The sequence below is a fragment of the Coregonus lavaretus genome (genome assembly GCF_964263955.1).
Source record: "Coregonus lavaretus genome assembly, chromosome: 32".
Lineage (NCBI taxonomy): Eukaryota > Metazoa > Chordata > Actinopteri > Salmoniformes > Salmonidae > Coregonus > Coregonus lavaretus.
The window spans coordinates 12,961,656-12,980,899 of NC_140019.1; the positions used below are offsets into that span (position 1 = coordinate 12,961,656).

Sequence of the window (19,244 nt, forward strand, 5' to 3'; positions counted from 1 at the left end):
GTTTGTTTTCTCTTTTGTCCTTGCCCTCTGATCATCTCTTTTTCATTTTTTTCTCTCTCTCCCTCCCTCCCTCATTAGCTGATCTGAACAACATTAAGTTCTCAGCGTACCGGACGGCCATGAAGCTGCGGCGGGTGCAGAAGGCTCTGAGATGTACGTATTGTGTTTTAAAACCTCATTCAACTCTTATATTCCGTAACTTGGGTGGGAAGCTGGAGCTCCAGAGCAGTGTGTGCAGGCTTTTGTTCCAGCCCAGCTATAACACACCTAATTCAACCAGAAAAGTTATTTCATTTTAGACCATGATTAGTGAAATCAGGAGTTGACCATTCCCTTCCTTAAGTCCTGGGGTATATCTGCCACCAAGGTCACCACTACCAATCAAAGTCATTGATTAGCCTAGCGCTAACTTGCTAGCTACAACTCCTCATCCAACCAGATCCCCTTCTCTCCTTCATTAGGTCTAAATCATTGCCATGCATGCTAATTAAACTCATTAATTGGCCCAGTTAAGGTAATTAGCCAAGGCCATGTGGATGAGTGAGGCATAAATGTGTGTGTGTACCCTCCAGGACCAAGCGTAGTGGCTTTATCTTCCACTTTCCAGACCTCCCCCCTCTCCTCCTCTCCTCCTCTCCTCCATCCCTCCCTCCCTCCTTCCCTGGCTCCACCTGACCCTGAGTCAGCCCTGAGGCCACGCTTCGCCATGGTCATCCGTTCACCCTCCTATTGCTCTCTCTTCCTCTCTCCCTCTCTCTCTCTCCTTCTCTCTATTTTCTCTCTCTAGCCTGCCTCATCGTGTGCTGGTCTGCTAGTCCGTGTCGTTAGGATAATGAATTGCCAGGCTACCATAGTAACTACTGAGTTTCTCCGTCTCTCTCTCTGTCTCTGTCTCTCTCTCCCTCCCTCACTCTCTCTCGGTATGGATGATTGAGGAAGGCTCTATAAAAGCACATCGAAAATGTATTCTAGTGTCTCCTCTCCTTTCCCAACCCTAACCGACTCCAGCCATGTCCTCTCCTCTCCCAACCCTAACCCACTCCAGCCATGTCCTCTCCTTTCCCAACCCTAACCCACTCCAGCCATGTCCTCTCCTTTCCCAACCCTAACCCACTCCAGCCATGTCCTCTCCTCTCCCAACCCTAACCCACTCCAGCCATGTCCTCTCCTTTCCCAACCCTAACCCACTCCAGCCATGTCCTCTCCTTTCCCAACCCTAACCCACTCCAGCCATGTCCTCTCCTTTCCCAACCCTAACCCACTCCAGCCATGTCCTCTCCTTTCCCAACCCTAACCCACTCCAGCCATGTCCTCTCCTCTCCCAACCCTAACCCACTCCAGCCATGTCCTCTCCTTTCCCAACCCTAACCCACTCCAGCCATGTCCTCTCCTTTCCCAACCCTAACCCACTCCAGCCATGTCCTCTCCTCTCCCAACCCTAACCCACTCCAGCCATGTCCTCTCCTTTCCCAACCCTAACCAACTCCAGCCATGTCCTCTCCTTTCCCAACCCTAACCCACTCCAGCCATGTCCTCTCCTTTCCCAACCCTAACCCACTCCAGCCATGTCCTCTCCTTTCCCAACCCTAACCCACTCCAGCCATGTCCTCTCCTCTGCCACCCCATTATCTCCAGTCCTCTGCCCAGCCTGGGATGGCCATTCAAATTAGTTTAGAGGAGCAAAATCACATTTGGTTTGACGCTCTCACAATCTGTCAGCGTTTAAGTGGGAGAAAAGGTGAATAAGTGTTCTCTCCTTCATGCTCCTGTCCCTGGTGGTCCGTCTGTGTGTGTGTGTGTGTGTGTGTGTGTGTGTGTGCACCCATCCAGTGGACCTGCTGACGCTGGTGAGTGTGGTGGACGTGTTCAGGGAGCAGGATCTGCAGCATGGGGAACATGTGATGGACGTGGTGGAGATGATCCATGCCCTGACCGGCCTGTACGAGAGACTGGAGGAGGAGAGGAGGGCCATCGTGGTCAACATCCCTCTCTGTGTGGACATGTGTCTCAACTGGCTGCTCAATGTCTACGACAGGTACTACTTACCACTGACCTTTAACCTTGACCCTTGACCCTGAACCTTACATGACATCAACCAGGCCAGGTCATGTGTTGTAACTGGCTGCTCAGTGCATCAATGTCTGACAGGTACTTGATACCACATTACTTCACTTGGTCTTATATTACCTTTAAGGGGTTGGAAATATAAAATAAACACTAATTAGCCAGTAAGATTAAGATTACGTCTGCATACAACACGTCTACTTTCACAAAGGTTATTTAGACAGTTTCAGTCAAGAACCTTTTTCATGACCTTGAGTTAAGCATTAATTTGTGTTCAGATATACAGTTTAATCTTCATCTAATTAGTGACTGTTCATTCCACTTGTGTTGTTAGCTACTTGTACGTGCCACTTTGAGCTATTATGTTCTAATTAACCAAATAACTCTGTGTTTGTCATCGGTTTCATATGCAGCACTGTTCTATGTGTGTCACTCGAAACCCCTGCAGTTAACATTACTGCCAATATAATCTCTCACATATCCTTGGCCAAATTCACCGTCTTCCCACGATCAAGGTCCATCACTCTCTGCTAGTCCAATGCTATGATTGGCCGAGAGCCCTCTCAGAGTGGCGTCTCATTGGTGAAGTAGGCTCTGTGCCTGGGAGGCTGTGTCGTGAGTAGGATCACAGAGAGGCTGTAGCTCAATCAAGCGGGCAGGTGTCCAATCAGGGCCACTGAGACCCAGCAGAAAGCCTTCACTGTTTGATTCTGATTGCCCCGACCCCGTCTCTCTCTGCCAACTGCCAAGCCCTCCGCAGACAATCTGAGAGGCACAATTCCCGGTGAACATTAAAAAAAGAGGGGGGAATAAACAGCCAATTTTTTTTCTAAACACTATACATTTGTTTTACGGCCCTTAACTACCTGCTGCTAATGAGTGGAAATCAGCATTTTACCCTTTACATGCATTCCCTGTAATTGCTTTTTTGTTTTCCGTTAAACGCCGGCTGTGAATGCGAATGAGCTGAGCATGCAGTGGGATCTGTGTGTGTGTGTGTGTGTGTGTGTGTGTGAAGTGTGAGCTGTGGGCTGTAATCATCATGAGGTCTCCCCACAGACTGTTAGGGAGTGTTGTGTTCTCAGTATTACTAAAGAGAAAAGCAGATTTTTTCCCTCTCTTTTCTCTGGTTATTTTTGGAGAGTGGGTCGGTTGGAGTGATTTTGAGTCAGGATAAATGTGTGGGTAGGTCTCCCCCTGCATCTCCCTTGGTCTGCCCCTGCCTCTCCCTAGGTCTCCCCTTGCCTCTCCCTAGGTCTCCCCCTGCCTCTCCCTAGGTCTCCCCTTGCCTCTCCCTAGGTCTGCCCCTGCTTCTCCCTAGGTCTCCCCCTGCTTCATTTACATTTTAGTCATTTAGCAGACGCTCTTATCCAGAGCGACTTACAGTTAGTGCATACAATTTTTCATACTGGCCCCCCGTGGGAATCGAACCCACAACCCTGGCGTTGCAAACGCCATGCTCTACCAACTGAGCTACATCCCTGCCGGCCATTCCCTCCCCTACCCTGAACGACGCTGGGCCAATTGTGCGCCACCCCAAGGGTCTCCCGGTCGCGGCCGGCTACGACAGAGCCTGGATTCGAACCAGGATCTCTAGTGGCACAGCTAGCACTGCGATGCAGTGCCTTAGACCACTTCTCCACTCGGTCTCCCCCTGCCTCCCCCTACGTCTCCCTCTGCCTCCTCCTAGGTCTCCCCCTGCCTCCCCCTTGGTCTCCTGGGTACACTGTAACAGTGACTATAATGACAGGGAATGGCAGTAATGTTCTCTGTGACTCTAATGTTCTCCTACTGACTCTGATCTGCTGCTAAGCTCCACATCCACTCTAATAGCAGTACTGCCCTCCCACTAACTATGCCTCTGTTCAGCCTCTGACTCTGTTCTCACACTGACTAATGTTCTCACACAGACTCTAATGTTCTCACACAGACTCTAATGTTCTCACACTGACTAATGTTCTCACACTGACTAATGTTCTCACACTGACTAATGTTCTCACACAGACTCTAATGTTCTCACACAGACTCTAATGTTCTCACACTGACTAATGTTCTCACACTGACTAATGTTCTCACACAGACTCTAATGTTCTCACACTGACTAATGTTCTCACACAGACTAATGTTCTCACACTGACTAATGTTCTCACACTGACTAATGTTCTCACACTGACTAATGTTCTCACACAGACTTTAATGTTCCCCCAGTGACTTTAACATCTCTTATATTCTCACATAGACTCGCACTGCCTCTAATGTACTCCCACTGCCTCTAATGTACTCCCACTACCTCTAATGTACTCCCACTGCCTCTAATGGACTATGCAGTCTCCTGACTCCTATTTTGTCACACATTAAAGGTAGTGCTTCTATGTAACTATCCAACTGTCATTGACTCCCACTGCCTCTAATGTTCTTTAAATGACTGTAATCCCCTCCTGACTCTGCTGTCAAGGCAGCAAAAGCAGCAAAGCTCCCAACTAAAGCCAGTAACAGCAGCCCTGTCCTTCCCCTCTCTCTGACTCTAGTGCCAGTGTCCCTGTGCCTCCCAGACACACATATATAATGTGACCCATTTAAGTCAGGACACAGCTCTCCCAGTCCCAACCCAACTCTGTGGCCTTGCCATTGGCCAGAGAACACTGTTTATGGATATGTTCCTGCCTCTAATCCCCTTGTTTTCGCAGTGTAAAGGCTTAGTTTATGTGTCTGTTTGCTTATGTAAATGTGTTTGTTCTGGCATATTCTACTTTTCATGTGCCCCTGAGTGTGTGCTTATATAGCTCTCTCTTTCTTTCTTTTTCTTTTTTCTTTCTTTCTTTCTTTCTTTCTTTCTTTCTTTCTTTCTTTCTTTCTTTCTTTCTTTCTTTCTTTCTTTCTTTCTTTCTTTCTTTCTTTCTTTCTTTCTTTCTTTCTTTCTTTCTTTCTTTCTTTCTTTCTTTCTTTCTTTCTTTCTTTCTTTCTTTCTTTCTTTCTTTCTTTCTTTCTTTCTTTCTTTCTTTCTTTCTTTCTTTCTTTCTTTCTTTCTTTCTTTCTTTCTTTCTTTCTTTCTTTCTTTCTTTCTTTCTCCTGCCCTGCTTTATCCCTAGTGGTCACAATGGGAAGATGCGTGTCCTCTCCTTCAAGACGGGACTGGTGAGCCTGTGCAATGCGGATGTTCAGGAGAAGTATAAATGTAAGTATGAGACCCTCTCATATAGACACCACAGCCCTGCAGCCCCCTAACAAAGGGCCAAAACAAAACCATCCTGATTGCAAGCATTACATAAAGACAACCACTTAGCCTAATGGAGAGAATTACTCTGCTGCACAATCATGGAGAAAGGCTCTCTCTCTCTTTATTTCTACAAAGTACATCGGGCTTTTAGGCAGAGATGAATACACTATGGTAGAGAGAACACACACACACCACTCAGCTCTCTCTCTCTCTGGGCTCTGGCCCCTCTGGCTTCCCTTTTCGATGTTCAATTATGCGCTAATATTTCACTGGTGCCCAGCTCAGGGAAAGTAAAACCATTTTACAGCATCTTAACCGGATTTTACGACACAGCCTTGTAAATATGTAGAGAAGGGGGAGAGGAGAGAGAATGAGCTCATCGGTATGAGATTTTAGACAGCCCCAGCGGGTCAGGGCAGGCCCACTGTCAGTTGGCACACCATCTGTGACAGCTTGTAAAAATTGAATGGCAACAGATTTTGAGTCTTTTTTTATGGCAGACGAAGCACAGAAGGCCTGATCCTGGAGGATTGTGTGGTGGTAGTTGTGGTGGGGGTTGGGGGCAGTGATGCCAGCCATGCCAATTTGTCCCAGTGATTGATCACACATTTTTTCTCCTCAGCTCAGGGGAGAGATGACCCCTGATTATGCTAGTAAACAAGGGGGCGCATCTGGTGGCAGTGAGTGAGTGAACGTGGTGGTGTGGCAGACAGTGTGTGTGTGTGTGTGTGTGATTTTGTGTCTTCTGCTCCCCCCAGAGTCTGAGCCATGTGCAGGGGACAGGCAGGCAGGCTGGCTGTCAGGGTTCTGGCTGGGGCTGGTGCTATTTATACTGGCATTGTGCAGCACCTTCAAACACCTGTCAGTATCCATCTCCACAGTGACAGGCGGAATCATGACTCACAGATGAAGGCCACTTTCAGAGCCTGACGAGGTAGCAAGCGCTAATGCAGCCCTTTTGTCTGCAATTAGATCAGCACGGCTGCCCTTCCTCTCTCTCTCTCTCTCTCTCTCTCTCTCTCTCTCTCTCTCTCTCTCTCTCTCTCTCTCTCTCTCTCTCTCTCTCTCTCTCTCTCTCTCTCTCTCTCTCTCTCTCTCTCTCTCTCTCTCTCTCTCTTTTTCCATTTTTGAATTTTAAATTAAAATCACTTCCTAAATTGACTGCCTTCAAAATCGAATTGACCCCAGCTCTGGTAAACATAATCTGGAACACATCTTCACATATAGAAGTGAATAGATTCGCATACACACTTATAGAAGTGAATAGATTCACATCCACACATATAGAAGTGAATAGATTCACATTCACACAGGTATACAGATACACTGCATAAACAATCTTGTGTACGAACTCACAAACACACACACGTTTTATTAACCCTCTATGTTTTATCAGACCTGTTCAGGCAGGTGTCTGGTCCAGGGGGTCTGACAGACCAGCGTCACCTCAGTATGCTGCTCTATGAAGCCATCCAGATCCCGCGACAGCTGGGAGAGGTGGCCGCCTTCGGAGGGAGCAATGTGGAGCCCAGTGTACGCAGCTGCTTCCGCATGGTGAGACCACACACACAGACTGACACACGCGCGCAAATACAAACACGCAGGCACGCATGCACACACACACTCCTTATAACCTCACCATACACTGGTTAAGGATACTATGGTAACACAGGCTATGAATTACCTCAATTCCATTTAGTTCAATTCCATACATTTTAATTAATTCCTTCAGGGGAAAGAGCACAATTAGATACATTACATGACCAAAAGTATGTGGACATGTGCTGAACATCTCATTCCAAAATCATGGGCATTAATATGGAGTTGGTCCCCCCTTTGCTGCTATAACAGCCTCCACTCTTCTGGGAAGGCTTTCCACCAGATGTTGGAACATTGCTGTGGGGACTTGCTTCCATTCAGCCACAAGCATTAGTGAGGTCGGGCACTGATGTTGGGCGATTAGGCCTGGCTTGCAGACGGCGTTCCAATTCATCCCAAATGTGTTCGATGGGGTTGAGGTCAGGGCTCTGTGCAGGCCAGTCAAGTTCTTCCACACCTATTTCGACAAACCATTTCTGTATGGACCTCGCTTTGTGCATGGGGGCATTGTCATGCTGAAACAGGAAAGGGCCTTCCACAAACTGTTGCCTACAATGATGAATAAGATACTAATGATATAGGCCTATATAAGAAATATAACAATTGAGATGTACAAACTATGGCATAAGGGAACGATGAGCGGATAAGAGGCAAGCCGTAATTTCGATTAAGACATAAATGACAAAGTAGTCGATATAACTATTTGTTCAGTACTTTTGAAATGTACAGTGACAGAATTCAGAACATGGGCCGTTCTTACAGTATTCTCCCAGTACACCAAGTCAGAACCGTAGGATAAATAAAGGGGACATATAAACAGACAATGAAAGCTTACGATATTCAATGATGACATTTCTCTAAAACAGGCCATAGGCCTCCCGAGTGGCGCAGTGGTCTAAGGCACTGCATCGCAGTGCTAGCTGTGCCATCCTGGTTCAAATCCAGGCTCTGCTGTAGCCGGCCGCAACCGGGAGACCAATGGGGCGGCGCACAATTGGCCCAGGGTAGGGGAGGGAATGGCAGGCAGGGAGGTAGCTCAGTTGATAGAGCATGGCGTTTGCAACGCCAGGGTTGTGGGTTCGATTCCCACGGGGGGCCAGTATGAAAATAATAATGTATGCACTAACTGTAAGTCGCTCTGGATAAGAGCGTCTGCTAAATGACGAAAATGTAATGTGCCCCACCAAGTCAGAACAGTAGGTTAAGTTCTGAGGGGGAGAGAGACCAAATTCTTAAGGTAAGACACATGGGCTACTAACAGCATACTACACCACATACACTTAGTATTACTTTCTTAGCTACTGAATACATATCTCCCTGGCAGAAATATTGCATCATTTATGCAGCAGTATACAAGACATACAGTATTTTTGGACCGTTGTTGTGCTGTGTTCACTTGAACATCGCGCGGCGGTCCTTCTTGTGGGCAAACTTTGTCATCAAAGTCTGGCATTCTCTGGATTTATGGTGCTTTCAATACAACTGGGAACTCTGAAAAAAACAAGGTTGAATCATGACATCAGTGCTCTTCAGGTCGGAGCTCTAGAAAGAGTTCCCAGTTGTCTTGAACGTACTGAAGTCTGCGATTTCCCAGTTCCGAGTTTCCAGTTGTTTTGAACGCGGCAGAAATCATGCTGGATTTACAGCATGGCCAATGTATTCAACCTTTTCTGCCCCATGGTGTTGCGTGTAAATGTTTATCCTTTTAAGCTTGGAAAAGAGACCCTTTCAGACAGATGTTTTAAATCCTTAAACCCAGACTTGGACCACACACCGTCTCCACCGAATAGCAGGCAGAGGAAGCAGTGATTGCTTTGTGACGCTGCAGTTATCCTTTGATTCCTTCCAAACCACTCATTGTTGAATTTGCGATTTCCGACTTGTTGTGTAATGTTTATGGCCAATGGCCAATGAGCACAGATATGTTTTATCTATAATTTATCTTCATATGACAAGGATTGAAAAGGATTTGCCAGTAGATTGTCAACGTGATTCATGATTCGTAGGGCGGCAGGTAGTTTAGTGGTTAAGAGCGTTGGGCCAGTAACCGAAAGGTCGCTGGTTCTAATCCCCGACTAGGTGAAAAATCTGTCGATGTGCCCTTGAGCAAGGCACTTAACCCTAATTGCTCCTGTAAGTCGCTCTGGATAAGAGCGTCTGCTAAATGACTCAAATGTAATGATGATGACTGCTTGTAAGATTTTGAAAGTATGATGTTGACATTATCAGTCCAATCAAAGCTACGGTATGTATAATGTGATTTGACGTCATTTTATCTGTGGCCAATGACCTTGAGCCTTCTTGGATGGGCACTTCTAATGTACTGTACATCTATGGCAGCACCCAAGGAGGCTTATACTGCCTCCATGTAGATTCGGCGGTGACGTAGTGTCTCCATGAGTGACAGAACACTGAGCCAATCACAGCACAACTAGAGAAGATTACCAACACCTACACTCTGTATTTTCGCTGACTGCCCTTCCACCACAGAAAGCACTGAGCTAGGCTGAAACACCTGCATTTTGGAGCTGCCTTACTCAAGAAAGAGACCATGTTGGTATGCGGCTTTATTAACTCAAGAATATATATTTTTTTATGTTGTTAATGTTGCGAACTGATATGTGACATATTTTTGCTAAACAGTTTCGGCCCCGCCTGCACTGAATGACGGGTCGCCACTGGCCCTAAGCCCTTTATGGAGTGGCCACTTGCTGATGTGTTTGATAGTGTCAATCACTTGAATCCACCACTTTTTGGGGCAAAATGACAATTGAGACGATCAGAGCGCACTTGTATCCCAACTGCAACTTGTCAATATTCCAAAAACCTTTCCTGAGCATCTTGTGTTCCCCTGCGATTCCCTATGAAACACTGCCAGACAGACCCCTACTCTTGTAATAGATAATGAGAAAGTTGTAAAAAACTAAACAGCACCGAAGCACACACGTCGCCACTCACCAGTCACTTGATAAGCTGATTGAGGCCTGGCTGCTCAATGTGCCTGCTAGCTACTACTTGCTAGATTCATTGACAAACACAGTTGGAACTTAGCTAGCTAGCAGTGTGTAGCTTGTGCATTATTTACGATAGTTTGACAGCTTGCAGATGATGAAGTTGTAGACATGTTATTGTTCTCAGAAATCAGTCCTGAGCGATGCACTATCTAGTTTTTATGCACATTTTTTTACTTGAAAAATACTGCACCAAACACCTTAGCTACAGTAGATGTAGAATTGTGCGACTAAGACTTCCTCGGCAAAAACGTGTCTAAATTAACCTCTTAAGGATCAGACCCTTTTTTTCAATTTTCGCCTAAAATGGCATACCCAAATCTAACTGCCTGTAGCTCAAGGCCTGAAGCAAGGTTATGCATATTCTTGATACCATTTGAAAGGAAACACTTTGAAGCTTGTGGTAATGTGAAATTGATGTAGGAGAATATAACACATTAGACCTGGTAAAAGATAATACAAACAAAAAAATGTGTTTTCTATAAAACATTTTGTTCCATCTTTGAAATGCAAGAGAAAGGCCACAATATAATATTGCAGTTTAGGCACAATTTAGAATTTAGCCACTAGATGGCATCAGTTTGTGTGCAAAGTTTCAGATTGATCCAGTGAAGCATTGCAATACTGGACTATTTTGTATCAAGTCTGCCCAAATGTGCCGAATTGGTAAATTGATACATTTTCAAGTACATAACTATAGAGACCATACAAAAATGATATGGTAATACAAAATGTAAGTTTACACACTCCCAGGAATGTCATACATGATGGATCATTAGCTTATACACTAACTTTCACACATCTAGATGGCCGGGCGGGGTGGGTGTGGAGCCAGAGACAGCAGGGGTTCAAACTGTAGAACCCAGTTCCTACATTTGAATATAAAAATTGATTTTATCAAACAAACTATGCTACATTTTATCTCTGGGACCCTTAGGATGACAAATCAGAGCAAGATTACTGAATGTAAGTACATTATTTACCTTCAGAGGTGAATGTATCAAACCAGTTGCCGTGATACGTTTTTTGTTGCTGTGCACTCTCCTCAAACAATAGCATGGTATTTTTTCACTGTAATAGCTACTGTACATTGGACAGTGCAGTTAGATTAACAAGAATTTAAGCTTTCTGTCCATATAAGACATGGCTGTGTCCTGGAAAGTTTGCTGTTACTTACAATAGTCATGCTAATCACATTAGCGCACGTTAGCTCAACCATCCCATATACGGGACACTGATCCCGTAGAGGTTAACCCCCTAGAGTCGATGTCCGCGCCCCCGCGGAAATCTAATTAGCATAATATAAAAATCCTCATATAATATGACTCCCCCCCTTCCCCTGGCTCAGACATGGCTTAGACTCTTATGGGTTAGTTACAGATTTCTTAATTTATCTTAATTAATTCTGACTATTTTAAGGAAGTGACAATTATGAGGAAGTGGCTATGTTGTTGCTACGGTGACTCAGGAGGGACAAACAACAGTGCCTGCCAGGGTACGATATGTGAACATATCCACATCAAACCACACCCCAAGACAACTCGTTTGGCTTCAGTCTTGGCCGCTAGCATTTCTTAGTGCAGTCGCCCTTTAAGAATTTTAGAGAAATGTATCTGGTTCAAAATACTTGTGTAGGTGGAACTTGGTTCAAAAGACTTGTGTAGGTGGAACCATATGGAATCTATGGGGTGTAACACATTTTTTAGTTTTGCTGTTGCAAGATGGAGACATGCAAGAACTGTAAACAACTCTTTCTTCCCATTCCACTGCTGCTGCTGAGGGCATTGTCATTTCCACTCTCATACATGGGGGGTTCAGCTTTTTGGAATCCCGCCTCGTGGCATTTAGCTCAGGAGAGAAACGAATTATAGATTTGGGATGAGCGGGGACCAGGTTTTTGGGAGGTGGCCTTTTTAAAACCATCCTAAAACCCTTAATTCTTCCCTTTTTTTTACAGCCAATCCTTAAATAAATCTCACTCTATTCCCATCCATACTTCTGATATCAACTAGGGGTGATTTAAACCCCTTCATATCACTATTTGCTCTATGCCAATGCTTTTATGAGCAGCCTGAATGATCAGTGTAGTGCCCAAATAGACAATTTATCACATTGGCATGGTAATGAAGTCAAAGTGAGGGGATGACGCGCTGGCACCTCCTGTGGGCGGAGGGCGGAGAGGTGTATTGGAGTCATTGATGACAGCGGGGCAGATTGGTTTGGCTCTACATGGAGGATGGGAGGATCAGAGAGAGGGAGGGAGTTTCACTACTGTAGGCATGCTGTGCTTTGGCGCTCGGTGGTCTGTGTGTATAGAGAGACCAGCCTGTTGTGCTCTGTGAGGTGATGCAGTGTGTGAGTTGTGTGTTTTCTGTGTGTTGTTGCTTTGTGTAGTCAGTGTGTTAGCTAAGTTTTGATGTGGCCAGAATAATCTATATATGCTTTGATTTGATTATTATTTTAATCAATGTATACTTTGCAGTGTTCAGTGTACTCAGTGGGCTCAATATGCTGAAATATTCATCCTCCCACAATCAGAGCTGGCTACTGAAACATAGAGCAGAGAGGAGAGGAGAGTCGAGGAGAGGTGAGCAGGGCAGAGAAAAGAGCAGTGAGGAGAGGAGCCTCATTCCCCTGGAGAACTCTCACTCTAGCACTCCTCCTCGGCCATGACACACAGACACACACACACACACATTCACACATTAATTACGCTGCTTTGGTTGAGTTGGGACGAGACTCCAGGGAAATCAATATTTTAATGCATTCTGATGCACACTTAATGAGAATTTTACACGTTACGGATTTTCTGCGCTTGGCAAGTCTCTCCTTTATTAGCCTGACTCCCTTTCATCCTATTTTTCTGCTCGTCTCTGGAATGCCGGAATGGCTTTGGAACGTTAGAACCGCAACAGGTCCTCTGACAAAGTCACCACGCTCACTGGCCGCTATCAACTTCCTCTTTCTCTGTTTGTGCTTTCTGCAGCAGTTTATATACGAGTTCTTCCAGGGTAACTTTAAGTCAATATGCCATTACCTTGTAATAAGTAGCCTACAGTAAATACAGGCAATTTGATGAAGTGGTAAGTAAATTGTACTGCATACCTGTACTAGATAATAGCATTTTACAGACAAACAAACAGGAGAAAAAACTAACATAAGTTACTCTGGTATAATGTTTCCCATGTTCTTCCTCCCGTAGGCCCCAGGGAAGCTAGCCATCGAGGTATCGCACTTCCTGGAGTGGATGAGTCTGGAGCCCCAGTCTGTAGTGTGGCTGGCTGTTCTGCAGCGTGTGGCTGTGTCCGAGTCAGCCAAGCACCAGGCCAAGTGTTACATCTGTAAACAGTGCCCCATCAAGGGATTCAGGTTGGTCTATTGTACCTCTATCAAATATGAAAAAAGGTGGATGTATGCACACGCACGCACACAAAAACAACATCTGGGTTGAGAATAGAGCTATTACTAGGGCCTCTCTAATGTACTGACTGTGACATGATCATCCGTTCTGCTGATCTATCCTGACAGGTACCGCAGTCTTAAACAATTCAATGTGGACATCTGCCAGACGTGCTTCCTCACAGGACGCACCACCAAGGGAAAGAAGCTCCACTACCCCATCATGGAGTACTATACCCCAGTAAGAAGGAGTGCTACACCCAGGCTGCCTCACGAATGGCACCCTATTAAAATAAAAAAGTAGTGCACTATGTAGGGAATAGGGTGCCCATAGTACTACATAGTAGTGCACTATACAGGGAATAGGGTGCCATTTCAGACACAGCCCACACTACGCTCTACACTACCATCTTAAAGGGGCGATCTGCAGTTCAAACAATAACAAAGCGACACCCCTCCACTGTTTTGGTAAAAAGCTGAGTCCATAATAAGTATATAGGTTGTATGTTGGGAGCTTTTGGGAAAGAGCACAGTTAGAAAGATATGGCATATAGAAGCAAACCGGATGGACATCATGAAAATGACCGGAGAGGTTGAGAGTAGAAGTTCAGGAGCAAAAAAAATTAAATAAAAAAATTTGAATTATTGTAAAATTGACTGTGTCCATAAGGTGTAGATAGTAAGTATAGGCTGGAAGTAGAGGCCTGGGCATTGTTGTTCACTAATGTACCCCAAGTAGGGAAAGGATGGCGGGGTTGAAAAGTAATAAAGGGGAGTATATATATAAAAAACATGGGGGATTGGAAGTGATGCAGACAATTACATTGATAGAAGTTACAATCTATCTGCAATATTAAGCTGATCTACCCCCATAAAAAAAAAAAAAAAAAAAAAAGCTGAGGGATGGGGTTGGGGAAATGTAACCACTCTCAAATCCATAGACAGAGCTATTGGTGCAAGGACTGACCATCCATGATATAAAAATTATAGTTTTAACCATGGTTTGAGGCTATAGGGGAGAGTGGGGTATGTTGAGCCAAGGGGTTAGTTGAGCCACCCCTTGTTTCTAGGAAACCACACACACAAAATGTATCATGTGACCAAATATTTAGGAAGAGGTTAGCCAGGGCTGACGGTGGCCAACAGCACACCACCGATGTTCTCACTACCAGAACATTCACACCAATCAATAGATCAGGGTTTGGCTACTTAGCTACATGTACTGTATACGGTTTTCCAAGAACTCATTTCAGAGTGCACCAGTATAGGCCTGCCTGCTTGCTCCATAGCTCTGCTGTAAGGGTGTTGGACAGAGGGAGTGTGCTGGGATGCCAAGAAGCAGGGTCTCAAACAAACTCATAATTGTACTGACTGGAATGGTTTTACATAATAGATTGGTTGATGTGTGTGTGTGTGTGTGTGTGTGTGTTATAGGGACTGAGGAATTTCATCCAAATGGACTCAGTCCCTTCTTTTATATCTCTTACTTCCTAATAGCAGCAAAAACTAAGCAGAAACCTGAAGGTAACCTTTTCTGTGTATGTGTCAGTTTCATATTCAAGCGTTTTATTCAGTTTATCAGGTCACATTCAAAACAAGGATATGACTAATTAATTTAATCTAATAATTTTCTTCTTTTTAATATTCTGACAAAAAAATGTTCTGGTAATGAATGATTTCAAAAAGCTTAAAGAAGCTTTTATGGAGTCTGAAGGAAGAAACCACATGGAAAAAGTGGTAAGCAAGTTAGGAAAAATGTAAAAAGAATTTCACAAAGTCAAATTAATTTATTGTGTTATAGGTTTCATGAGGCTTGTATCTAAACCAAAGTAGATCGTTTTAAGATTGTTTTATACATTAGCTGGGGTCTCTTAAGCTACAATATGAGGTCTTAAACCTAGCATGAAAGTGCATCCTTGTAGCTGTGTGGGCTAATATAGTCAAAAGTTTTGCCTTGGGGTAAGGTGAGCCAATGGCCACTATGCATAATATGAATAGTATTTGTGTCATGCATATGAACTCAAGATAGTGAATTTGTATTGTTACAGAGCAGATATCATCATGCCCTGTGTATACAAATGTAAAACAAGCAGGGGTCTAGCCCCCCTTGAGGTTCTTGAGAGAGCAGCCAATGAAGTGAGAGAAGGGAAGAAGTCAGCAGCAAGGGATGGAAATAATATTTTGAATGACACTGAAGAGGTACATTGACAATAAAGAAAATGAACATGTACCTGTGCGAGAGGCTATTATAGAGTAGCAGAGGCACACAAGGTCTTATCTGATGACATGGAGTCTGAGCTATCAAGAATCTTGTGGACCAGTTTCATGGGCTTAGTAGCCTCAAATGCAGAGAACTTGCCTAAGAATTGGCACATCGAAACAACATCCCTGTCCCAGAGAACTGGTCAAGAAATGGAAGGGTAAGTGATATTGAACAGAGAGCTCTATATCTGAATATAGGCATACATTAAAGATATACAATATACCACACCCCCATTCCATGAATTCAACTTTGACCTACCAGCACCATCACCCACTGTCACAGGACACATGTTTACATGAATTCTGATTATTTCCAGGGATACACAACATCCTGAAATATATGTAGATATCTTTGATAGAAAGAATCCTATATTTCTCTTGATGTAGTAATGATGAATGTAAAAAAGGGCTCAACACACCCCACTCTCCCCTACAGTGTTTGTTAAGTATTACATTGTTTACAAACAATGGAGTAAAACAAGCTTATATTTCGTGTTCTGATGGGGTACGACAGTTAAACTAAGCCCACAAGGCATTTTTAAGTTAGATTCCTCAAGAATCAATGGGTATATTTCATGAATTTAAAAATCCAAATATGGATTTAGCAATCACAGATGGCCCCTTTAAGAGAGTGCACAAAGTGGACATCACACTAGCTCACTACTTCAGCTCCAATCACTGCAGGGCTGTGGGATATGGCAGGGAGCTATGTGCCAAATGATTTCTCCCAGGGCAGTATTTCAAACAGGGGAAGGTTTAAGTGGAGCTAGGCTGGAGTTTTTTACCTATGGTGCTGGGTTCTATGATGGAGTCGAGGTGGGTAGCAGACTGTGAGACTGTAGTCCAGTGAGGTCAGAGGGAGATAGAGGGGAAAGACAACTGGACTAGCAGCAGTTTGCTTCAAGACAAGTCTCTCTCTCGCTCTCTCTCTCTTTCTCTTTGTGCATGTGTGTGTGTGTGTGTGTGTGTGTGTGCATGTGTAGTATAGAGAATTCTAAAGTTGTGCACTTTGTCTTCTTGTCCTCCCACTACCATTCCCTTCTCCTCTCCTCTCCCCCCCCCATCCCCCTGTCCTCTCCTCCATTCCGGTCCCCTCATCTAAATCATGTGGCAGACCACCTCAGGAGAGAAGATGCGGGACTTTGCCAAGACGCTGAAGAACAAGTTCCGGTCGAAGCAATACTTCAGCAAGCACCCTCAGCGGGGCTACCTGCCTGTCCAGTCGGTGCTGGAGGCCGAGAGCTCTGAGACGTGAGTCATAACCCTGTAGAGACAGACTGGCACAGAGAAGACGGGAAATGATTTGACAGAGAGAGGGAGACTGCTTATATATGACAGCCATTCAGTAATACATTTTCCAATAATATTACGATGTAAGCTTTGTTTGCAATATTCTATGATGTTGAGGGGAAAAGGGCACTTCTGTTTTGGTGCGGTTGGTTGTAGATGAGGGGGATTCAATACGTGTTTAAGAAGTAGACACACACACACACACACCAGAAAGTACCAGTACTAGAGGTATTGATGATGGTTTTCTGTGTTTTACCAGGCCGTGCTCCTCTCCCAAGCTACCCCATGCAGACACACACAGCAGAATTGAGCACTTCGCTAGCAGGTAGGGTGTTATACACACATACACACACACACACACACCGCAGTCCAAAATAAATACTCACGTCCTACCCTACCCCATTGCTTAACTCCTCTGCTCACTCCAGTACAGAACCATCTGTCTCCTTCCCTCCTTCCATTCTCCTCACCGTCCCCAGTTCTCTCTCCACAATCTGATGAAAATATCGATCTGGCTGCATCTTGGTCTGAGCTTTGACTTGAGTGGAGACTGTTGTGCCCAACGGGTATCCTTTCTCTCTCTCTCTTTTTCTCTTTCTCTCACACACACACACACACACACACACACACACACACACACACACACACACACACACACACACACACACACACACACACACACACACACACACATACACACACACACACACACACACACACACACACACACACACACACACACACACACATACACACACACACACACACACACACATACACACACACACACACACACACACACACACACACACACACACACACACACACACACACTGAGAAGGGTGCAGTATGTTTGGTCTGGGGTGAGCAGGGGTCACCTGGCTGTGGATGCCTGGTGGCATGGTATAACAATGTGACAGGGCACTGGGTCCATTGGGCACCTGGTGGATGCCAGGGCAGATCAGCGTCTGTCTGACAGGGTTACAGAGAGGGCACAGCCAGGGCATGGCAGAGCAGTCCCTCACCCAGGGCAGTCATGCCGATAGCAGAGCGGAGCAGGGCATAGATCACTGCACTCTGTGTGTACAGTACAGTACAGTGCCTTGCAAAAGAATTCATCCCCCTTGGTGTTTTTCCTATTCTGTTGCATTACAACCTGTAATTTAAATGGATTTATATTTGGATTTCATGTAATGGACATACACAAAATAGTCCAAATTGGTGAAGTGAAATGAAAAAAATAACTTGTTTCAAAAAATTCTAAAAAAATAAATAATGGAAAAGTGGTGTGTGCATATGTATTCACCCCCTTTGCTATGAGGCCCCTAAATAATATCTGGTGCAACCAATTACCTTCAGAAGTCACATAATTAGTTAAATAAAGTCCACCTGTGTGCAATCTAAGTGTCACATGATCTGTCACATGATCTCAGTATATATACAGCCACCAATTGTGCAAGTTCTCCCACTTAAAAAGATGAGAGAGGCCTGTAATTTTCATCATAGGTACACGTCAACTATGACAGACAAATTGAGAAAAAATCACATTGTAGGATTTTTAATTAATTAATTTGCAAATTATGGTGGAAAATAAGTATTTGGTCACCTACAAACAAGCAATATTTCTGGCTCTCACAGACCTGTAACTTCTTCTTTAAGAGGCTCCTCTGTCCTCCACTCGTTACCTGTATTAATGGCACCTGTTTGAACTTGTTATCAGTATAAAAGACACCTGTCCACAACCTCAAACAGTCACACTCCAAACTCCACTATGGCCAAGACCAAAGAGCTGTCAAAGGACACCAGAAACAAAATTGTAGACCTGCACCAGGCTGGGAAGACTGAATCTGCAATAGGTAAGCAGCTTGGTTTGAAGAAATCAACTGTGGGAGCAATTATTAGGAAATGGAAGACATACAAGACCACTGATAATCTCCCTCGATCTGGGGCTCCATGCAAGATCTCACCCCATGGGGTCAAAATGATCACAAGAATGGTGAGCAAAAATCCCAGAACCACACGGGGGGACCTAGTGAATGACCTGCAGAGAGCTGGGACCAAAGTAACAAAGCCTACCATCAGTAACACACTACGCCGCCAGGGACTCAAATCCTGCAGTGCCAGACGTGTCCCCCTGCTTAAGCCAGTACATGTCCAGGCCCGTCTGAAGTTAGCTAGAGTGCATTTGGATGATCCAGAAGAGGATTGGGAGAATGTCATATGGTCAGATGAAACCAAAATATAACTTTTTGGTAAAAACTCAACTCGTCGTGTTTGGAGGACAAAGAATGATGAGTTGCATCCAAAGAACACCATACCTACTGTGAAGCATGGGGGTGGAAACATCATGCTTTGGGGCTGTTTTTCTGCAAAGGGACCAGGACGACTGATCCGTGTAAAGG

The 19,244-nt window shown here is 44.7% G+C and overlaps 1 protein-coding gene across 1 annotated transcript in view; it reads left to right on the plus strand.

The window, feature by feature from the left end:
- The window catches only part of drp2 (dystrophin related protein 2), a gene marked incomplete at both ends in the record, with an annotated part of 75,751 nt that overhangs the window by 41,279 nt on the left and 15,228 nt on the right, over nucleotides 1-19,244 (plus strand). Inside the window, 8 exons of the mRNA XM_084149882.1 lie at nucleotides 79-153; nucleotides 1,831-2,035; nucleotides 5,154-5,239; nucleotides 6,678-6,835; nucleotides 13,094-13,260; nucleotides 13,420-13,531; nucleotides 16,667-16,803; nucleotides 17,102-17,167. Coding sequence (XP_084006008.1) covers nucleotides 79-153; nucleotides 1,831-2,035; nucleotides 5,154-5,239; nucleotides 6,678-6,835; nucleotides 13,094-13,260; nucleotides 13,420-13,531; nucleotides 16,667-16,803; nucleotides 17,102-17,167 — 1,006 coding nt within the window. The remainder of the gene's footprint in view (nucleotides 1-78; nucleotides 154-1,830; nucleotides 2,036-5,153; nucleotides 5,240-6,677; nucleotides 6,836-13,093; nucleotides 13,261-13,419; nucleotides 13,532-16,666; nucleotides 16,804-17,101; nucleotides 17,168-19,244) is intronic.